We start from the raw sequence: 9,122 nt of genomic DNA on the forward strand, positions 1-9,122 counted from the left end.
TTTGTGTGTTAAATTAAATATAAGTACCGATAATTTTATTTATCATTTTTAACTGAATAAATGTATAACATAATTGATAATAACTTAAAAATAATAATTTATTAATACAAATATGCAAACAAAACAAACAAATAATACTAATTTCTGAAATCTGAAATGTTTTACAATCAAAATATATGGCAAAACCAAATCATCATTAGACCCGTTGTTTCTTTTGAGTTCCGTAATCATTGGGAAATTGCAAACCAAGCGCTTGAATAAGTCGTTGACGTTCAGCCAAATTGACGCCAACATTAAGCCAACGATTGATTGGTGTTGTATTGATAAACGGCAAAAACATTGACCGCCAAAGGGTAAGTATGCCAAAAGCTGGATAAGGTTTATCTAATCTCGGTTTCCATCGATTCAATTGGTCGGCAGTTAAATCAATAAGATTTACAGTTGGCTTTTTGTTAGAGTTTTTATCTGAATAGAAGATCTTCGGTGCTCTCAATTGGTTATTGTTCTCCGATTGCTGATACTGTACCGAACATTCACCGACCAATTGATACAATGTAGTGGCTGTCGACCAATTAGTTTCGTCTAAACAAATGAAAACCATGAAAATGTCGTAAAATAAACTGTGGCTGCAATAACTGTACGATAGAGAGAACAGTATGTGGCCGACCACTTGTTTGTTGAACTTGTATTCATAGATCAAAGCATCGTTGATGTCCATCAATACCATTACCGGTTGATATGAATGAACTGGAATTTGTTGTCCTAACAAATCAGTGGACAATTGTATTGAATCCAATTCGAGTACTTTTGGTGGACAATCTGATACAATATACTGGCCGATTATGTATGACTTTAATTGGTCGCAATTGACAGCATGACGAACAAGATATATATATTGTACGCCTTCGGGTATAATATGAATAGTTTTCTGGTAGGGTATGTTTGGCCTAAATCCAGTCAAATCATATTTACCGTCGAATAGATTTCTCAGATCTAATCTACCGTCGCAACAGAAATAGGTGTTCTCTTTAAGCAAAGAGTTGATATATTTCTTTGATTCCCAGCATTCGTTAATAAAGAGGTAACCATCGTTGCCGACGACAAACAAATAGCGATCACTCAATCGGTGATTCCAATCGGGTATTCGATCAAATTCGGTGGTAATCTTTTGATTGATTGGCTGATTGAGTGCCGCGTGTATACCGATAACTGACTCTCGGTAGCCATCCAACAGATAATTGATAACTAGAGCACTCGTTCGTTGTTTAACTGCCGATTGAATAAAACAATACAAATTTGCTGAATGAAAACAATTGGTTTTTAAAATCTCAGTACGACTTTCAAAAATAAGGACATCCCGAGTGTCAGTCTTAGTTAGTTTTGATTTCATGAGTACGAGATATATGCCTATAGTGTAGCCCTCGGGGAAACTTGTTAGCGGCTGTTGGTCTTTAGTCATCAGTACTGGAAATACTGAATCACGCATCTGATAGATATGATCTATTTGTGGTACGAATGTCGAGGAATCAATGATTAAAATTTTATTGTCTTCTTCGTACCAACATATGACAGTTCCATGAATGACCTCATCATTGACTTCTACTTGTCCTGTAATTTGTATCATTTGATCGAAATAATTGATTGGCGGTTGTCTTGTCTGTACTCCTGGTGTTCCAAACACTTCCGACACAATAATCGGTTCATTTGTTTTCAGATCTTTTTGTTGAACAGTTGACTGAAACTCTTGATCTCTGAGCCCAATCTGTTCTCTTCCGTAAACCGATCGAAGTATTCCTGGCTTTCGATATAATATTTTTGGATAGTTTGCCATTTTGATTGATTTGTTGTTTGTTTGTCTCACTTCTTGTGGATCAAACAATTAATGTATTTTTTGTTTGTTTTGTTTATTGAATTTTATTTGTCGTTTATTTAAACGAAATATTGAAAGAATAATAATTTTTAAAAAAATATTTTTATTTATATATTGATTTTCACGCGCGTATTGTTTAAACTGATTTATCATCAGATGATTGTGTGACCAACTCATCACCATATTTATTGCATATATTTATTAATATCGTTTAAATGTTATATATTTGTCGCACAGATAAGTCAAAAATGAAAATTTGCATTACATTTAAAAAAAACAAACAAAATGACTTCAATATAATTATTATTATTTATTTCATCTATTTTTTGTGAATATTTTGTTTTGTTTTTTTAATATATCGCTACCATCTATGAAAACTGATATTGTATTGACTAATTGATAATAACTAAAAAATAATCTAAATTTCTGAAATCAAATTGTTTTACAATCAAAATATATGGCAAAACCAAATCATCATTAGACCTCTTTTGTCTCTTTTGAGTTACGCCGTAATCATTGGGAAATTGTAAACCAAACAATTGAATACCTCGTAGACGTTCAGCCAAATTGACGCCAACATTAAGCCAACGATTGATTGGTGTTGTATTGATAATCGGCAAAAATATTGTCCGCCAATTGTTAGTTAAGGCAAATGCTGGATAATTTTTTACTACTGTCGGTCTCCACTGATTCAATTGATCGGCAGTTAAATCAATAAGATTTTTTACAGTTGGCTTTTTAATAGATTTTTTATCACAATATAAGATTGTCGGAGCATTCAATTGGTTTGTGAACTCCCATTGCTTATACTGTACCGAACATTCACCGACCAATTGATACAATGTAGTGACTTTCGACCAATTAGTTTCGTCTAAACAAATGAAAACCATAAAATCGTCCGAAAATAAATAGTGGTCGCAATGATTGTACGATAGAGAGAACAGTAAGTGACCGACCACTTGATTTTTGAACTGGTATTCATAGATCAAAGCATCGTTGATATCGGCCAATACCATCACCGGTTGATATGAATGAACTGGATTTTGTTGGCCTAACAAATCAGTGGACAGTTGTATTGAATCAAATTCGAGTACTTTTGGATTATAATCCGATACAGTATTTCGGCCGAATATGTATGACTTTAATTGGTCACAATTGACTGCATGACGAATAAGATATATAAATTGAATGCCTTCGGGTATAATCTGAATAGTTTTCTGGTAGGGTATGTTTCCGACATATTTAGTCAAATCAAATATACCGCCGAATAGATCTCTAATCTACCGTCGCAACAGAAATAGGTGTCATCTTTAAGCAAAGAAGTGATATATTTCTCAGACCAGCGTTCATTAATACATAGGTAACCATCGTTGCCGATGAGAAACATATACCGATTAGTTAAACGGTGGTTCCAATCGGGTGTTCGGTCCAATTGGGTGGTTATCTTTTGATCAATTGGCTTATTGAGTGACGCGTGTAGACCGATAACTGACTGGTCGTAGCCATCCAACAGGTACTTATAGTTATTTGATATCATTTGAAAAGTTTAATGTTTGTGTATGTGTGTGTGTGTGTGTGTGTGTGTGTGTGTGTGTGTGTGTGTGTGTGTGTGTGTGTGTGTTAAATGAAATAAATAAAAATATCGATAATTCAACTTTTAAAAAATATAAACCTTTTAAATGAGTCAATAATGAAAATTTGCAAACATTTTGCAAAAAAAAAACAATTAAATAAATCAATGAGACTTCAATATAATAATAATTATTATTTATTTCAACTATTTTTTGTGAATATTTTGTTTTGTTTTTTTTTAATATCGCTATCATCTATTAAAACAAATAAACAAAATAAACTTTTTAATTATTTAATATTATAAATATCATGTACAGTATGCGTGTTAAATGAAATATAAGTACTGATAATTTTATTTATTTTTTAAACTTTTCAGTATATTAAATATTTTTAATACTCATATCTTATTAAACATATTTATCATTTTTAACTAAATAAATATATTAGATAATTGATAATAACTAAAAAATAATGATTTATTAATACAAATATGCAAACAAAACAAACAAATAATAATAATTTCTGAAATCAAAATGTTTTACAATCAAAATATATGGCAAAACCAAATCATCATAAGACCCGTTGTTTCTTTTGAGTAAACTTGTAATCATTGGGAAATTGCAAACCAAGCTCTTGAATATGTCGTAGACGTTCAGCCAAATTGACGCCAACATTAAGCCAACGATTGATTGGTGTTGTATTGATAAACGGCAAAAAAATTGTCCGCCAATAGCCAAGTAAGGCAAAAGCTGGAAAAGGTTTATCTAATCTCGGTTTCCATCGATTCAATTGGTCGGCAGTTAAATCAATAAGATTTACAGTTGGCTTTTGTTTAGAGTTTTTTTCCAAATAGAAAATCTTCGGTGAATTCAATTGGTTTTTGATCTCAGATTGAGAATACTCTACCGAACATTCACCGACCAATTGATACATTGTAGTGGCTGTCGACCAATTAGTTTCGTCTAAACAAATGAAAACCATGAAGATGTCCGAAAATTTTCTGGGATCGCAATGATTGTACGTTAGAGAGAACAATAAGTGACCGACCATTTGGTTGTTGGACTTGTATTCATAGATCAAAGCATCGTTGATATCGGCCAATACCATCACCGGTTGATATGAATGAACTGGATTTGGTTGGCCTAACAAATCATTGGTCAGTTGTATTGAATCCAATTCGAGTACTTTTGACTCATAATCGGATACAGTATACCAACCGTATATGTATGACTTTAATTGGTCGCTATTGAGTACTCGACGAATAATACATATATATTGAACGCCTTCGGGAATAATATGAATAGTTTTCCGATAGGGTATGTTTGTCATAAATCCAGTCAAATCAAATTTAGCGGCGAAAACATTTGTCAGAAATATGCTGCCATCGCAACAGATACAGGTATTCTCTTTAAGCAAAGAATTGCAATATTTCTTTGGGTCCCAGAATTCATTAATACATAGGTAGCCATCGTTGCCGACGAGAAACATATAGCGATTAGTTAATTGATAATTCCAATCAGTTATTCGATCAAATTCGGTGGTAATTTTTTGATCAATTGGCTGATTAAGTGCCGCGTGTAGACCGATAACTGACTGGTCGTAGCCATCCAACAGATAATTGATTAATTGAACGCTCGACCGTTTTTTAACTATCGATTGAATAAAACAAATCAAATTTGCGGCATATGTTGAACAGTTGGCTTTTTTAATCTCAGTACGGCTTTCAAAAATAAGGACACTCCGAGTGTCAGTCTTATTTTGTTTTGATTTCATGATTGCGAGATATATGCCTGTAGTGTAACCCTCGGGAAAACTTGGTAGCGGCTGATGGTTTGGTGTCATCAGTACTGGAAATACTGAATCTCGCATCTGATATATATGTTCTACTTGTGGTACGAATGTCGAGGAGTTAATGATTATAACTTTATTGTCCTTTTCATACCAACATATGACAGATCCATGAATTACCTGATCATTGACTTCAACTTGTTTTGTAATTTCTATCAATTGATCGAAATAATTGATTGGCGGTTGTCTTCTTTGTACTCCTGGTGTTCCAAACACTTCCGCCACAATAATCGGTTCGTTTGTTTGCAGATGTTTTTGCTGAACAGTTGACTGAAACTCTTGATCTCTGAGCCCAATCTCTTCCCTTCCGTAAACCGATCGAAGTATTCCTGGTTTTCGATATAATAGTTTTGGATTGTTTGACATTTTTATTTATTGGTTGTTTTTCTCACTTTTTGTGTATCAAACAGTTAATGTATTTTTGTTTGTTTTGTTTATTGAATTTTGTTTGTCATTTATTTAAACTGAAACTCTGAAAGAATAACGATTTAAAATAAATATTTTTGTTTATATATTGAATACTGCATTTGATTTTCACGCGCGTATTGTTTAAACTGATTGTCTGATAAATTTATCATAAGATGATTGTGTGACCAACTCGTGACCATATTATTTGCATATATTTATTAATTCCGTTTATGTGTCAAAAAAATATTCAATAACTTTAATATAATTCTTATTATTTATTATATCTATTTTTTGTGAATATTTTGTTTTGTTTTATTTATATCGCTATCATCTATGAAAACAAACAAACAAATCTTTTTAGTTATTACTATAAGTATATTAATAATTATTGCTTAATCTAAGATAAAATGATTTCAATTATTTTGATATTTTAATCCAATTTATTATATTTATACTTAGTATTTGTTATAAATTTTATATTATTAAAGAATATTTAGTAATTTTAACGAATTGTATTATTATAAAAAATTTGATATTTTATTTGATAATTTATATGTTTTTTCAAATTGTATATTGAAAATGATGGCAAACATGAAAAATATAAGTTATAATCGCGGATCGATTTCACGACAGTTCACCCGACGGTACGATTTGCCCGATGGCTGTAAACTTAAGGAGACGTGAGTCTTAAGCCAAATAGTGTGCTTACTATTGACATTTTAAAAATATTTTTTATTTTTTACTGAATATTACAAAATTAATAATAACTAAAATCAGTTATTAATATAAATACTGTATTACTAACAAAAAAGACTAATAATATCTAAAATCAAAATGTTTTATTAGCAAAAATTAAATGCACAATACTTTATATATATATAACTATATATATATATATATATAACTATATATATATATATATATATATATATATATATATATATATATATATAAATATATATAGTATAACTAATCATTAGACTCGTTGTTTCGTTGACGTTCAGCCAAATTGACGCCAACATTAAGCCAACCGTTCACTTGTGTTGTATTGATAAACGGCAAAAAATTTGTCCGCCAATTGTTAGTTAAGGCAAAAACTGGCAAAGGTTTATCTAATCTCTGTTTCCATCGATTCAATTGGTCGGCAGTTAAATCAGCTTTTTTTTATATCTCTATCATCTATGAAAACAATGAAAAAAATGATTTTAATTATTTTTGTATTTTAATCCACTTTATTATTTTGCTTTTGAAATGCTTTTGTAATATAAAGTCTCGCTTTTCTAACAATTGTTTTCTAAAATTTAATTCAAAACTCAAAACTCATTTCTAGTTTAAACAAATCCTTAAAAGTTTCTTAAAATGTCTTTAATATTAATTGTTTTATTAATTTCGATGGGATTTTCATCAGTTGTGTCCAAAAGTCAAACAAATACCAACAGAAACACATTGATTATGATTTTGTCAATTGTTTTGATCGTTGCGTTGACTCTTCTCGTTGTTTTGCTTTTCGTTTATTGTTTTTGTCTGAAGAAAAAACGTATTTATAAAAAACTATTTGAATATATCTATTGATTGTAATTATATTTTTTAGGAAAAGTCGCGAACAAAACACAAACACAAAGTCCTATAAATGGCAAAAGTGAAGAAAATGTAATACAAATGGTTGACATCGAGAAGAAAGTCGACATTCAAACCGACGATCAAAAACCAGAAAATTTTTCAGTCATTCAAAAGCGAATGGAAGACGTGTTTAAAAAAGAAAACAAAACACCTGTCGATAAACCGCCGAATAAAGGCGGACAACGAATTCAGATGAATGTCATCAACTTTAAGAAGATTGTGTCCACAAATCCAAAGAAGAATAAAATTGAAGAGAAGAATAAAAATGAAAAGAAGAATAAAATTGAAAATAAGAAAGAAGTGAATCCCGTAATGAAAAAACAGACAAAAATAAAGCATAAAAGTGTTGTCACCACTGAAATCAAAAAACAGAAAAGTATTGTCACCAATGAAATCAAAAAAGTGGATTCAAATGAAAAAGTGAGACAATTGTTAAGTAAATCGACGCCGAAATCAAATGTAAACAATAATAATGACAATAATAATGACGAAAGAGTGCGACAATTATTGAACTGAAGATTTTTTTTAATAAAAATTTCTGAATAAAATATTTTTTCATAAAATCATTGTTTTTGTTTTGTCATACTTTTTGATTTGTGTCTCCAATAAAGACAACTGAAGAGCCAAATCCAACTGTTCAATAGTGTTGTATTAAAGCCAACCTTTAAGTATTAATATATTAAATATATTTAATATTAATATCTTTTTAAGTGACAATATTTTTTTATTAATTTATTAATTCCGTTTAAGTGTTATATATTTGTCGTACAGATTAATCAAAAATGTAAATATCATGTACAGTATGCGTATTAAATGAAATACCGATAATTTTATTTATTTTTTAAACCTTTCAGTATATTAAATATTTTTAATACACATATCTTATTAAACATATTTATCATTTTTAACTAAATAAATATATTACATAATTGATAATAACTAAAAAATAATGATTTATTAATACAAATATGCAAACAAAACAAACAAAAAATTTCTGAAATCTGAAATGTTTTACAATCAAAATATATGGCAAAACCAAATCATCATTAGACCCGTTGTCTCTTTTGAGTTACGCCGTAATCATTGGGAAATTGTAAACCAAGCGTTTGAATAAATCGTTGACGTTTAGCCAAATTGACGCCAACATTACGCCAACCATTGATTGGTGTTGTATTGATAAACGGCAAAAATATTGTCCGCCAATAGCTAGTTATGGCAAAAGCTGGCATAGGTTTATCTAATCTCGGTTTCCACCGATTCAATTGGTCGACAGTTAATTCAATAAGATTTACAGCCGGCTTGTGTTTCGAGTAATTGCTAAAATAGAAGATATTCGGTGCAATCAATTGGTTTTTGATCCTCGATTGCGGATACTCTACCGTACATTGACCGACCAATTGATACAATGTAGTGGGTGTCGACCAATTATTTTCGTCTAAACAAATGAAAACCATGAAAACCTCGAAAAATAAACTGAAGTCGCCGACCATTTGGTTGTTGGACTTGTGTTCATAGATCAAAGCATCATTTATGTCCATCAATATCATCACCGGTTGATATGAATGAACTGGATTAGGTTGGCCTAACAAATCAGTGGACAATTGTATTGAATCCAATTCAAGTACTTTTGGATGATAATCCGATACAGTATACCAGCCGTATATGTATGTCTTTAATTGGTCGCAATTGACAGCATGACGAACAAGATATATATATTGAACGCCTTCGGGTATAATCAGAATGATTTTCCTGTAGGGTATGTCTGCCATATAATGAGTCAAATCATATTTACTGCCGAATAGAT

The 9,122-nt window shown here is 30.7% G+C and overlaps 1 protein-coding gene across 1 annotated transcript; it reads left to right on the forward strand.

Moving 5' to 3' along the window:
* The first annotated feature begins 7,090 nt into the window (after window positions 1-7,090).
* LOC128960844 (flap endonuclease 1-like) lies at window positions 7,091-7,834 on the forward strand. Its single transcript, XM_054306980.1, has 2 exons — window positions 7,091-7,235; window positions 7,290-7,834. The coding sequence occupies exons 1-2, from the start codon at window positions 7,091-7,093 to the stop codon at window positions 7,832-7,834; spliced, it is 690 nt and encodes a 229-aa protein (XP_054162955.1).
* Window positions 7,835-9,122: the final 1,288 nt, after the last annotated feature.

The sequence above is a fragment of the Oppia nitens genome, unplaced genomic scaffold (genome assembly GCF_028296485.1).
Source record: "Oppia nitens isolate AA-2021 unplaced genomic scaffold, nextdenovo-longstitch-racon4-pilon3 scaffold59_pilon_pilon_pilon, whole genome shotgun sequence".
Classification (NCBI taxonomy): domain Eukaryota; kingdom Metazoa; phylum Arthropoda; class Arachnida; order Sarcoptiformes; family Oppiidae; genus Oppia; species Oppia nitens.

Coding starts and splice junctions, on each gene's coding strand:
- LOC128960844 (XM_054306980.1), top strand. CDS start 7,091: ATGGGATTTTCATCAGTTGTGTCCAAAAGTCAAACAAATACCAACAGA. Junction 7,236..7,289: donor TTTTTGTCTGAAGAAAAAAC/GTATTTATAAAA, acceptor TATATTTTTTAG/GAAAAGTCGCGAACAAAACA.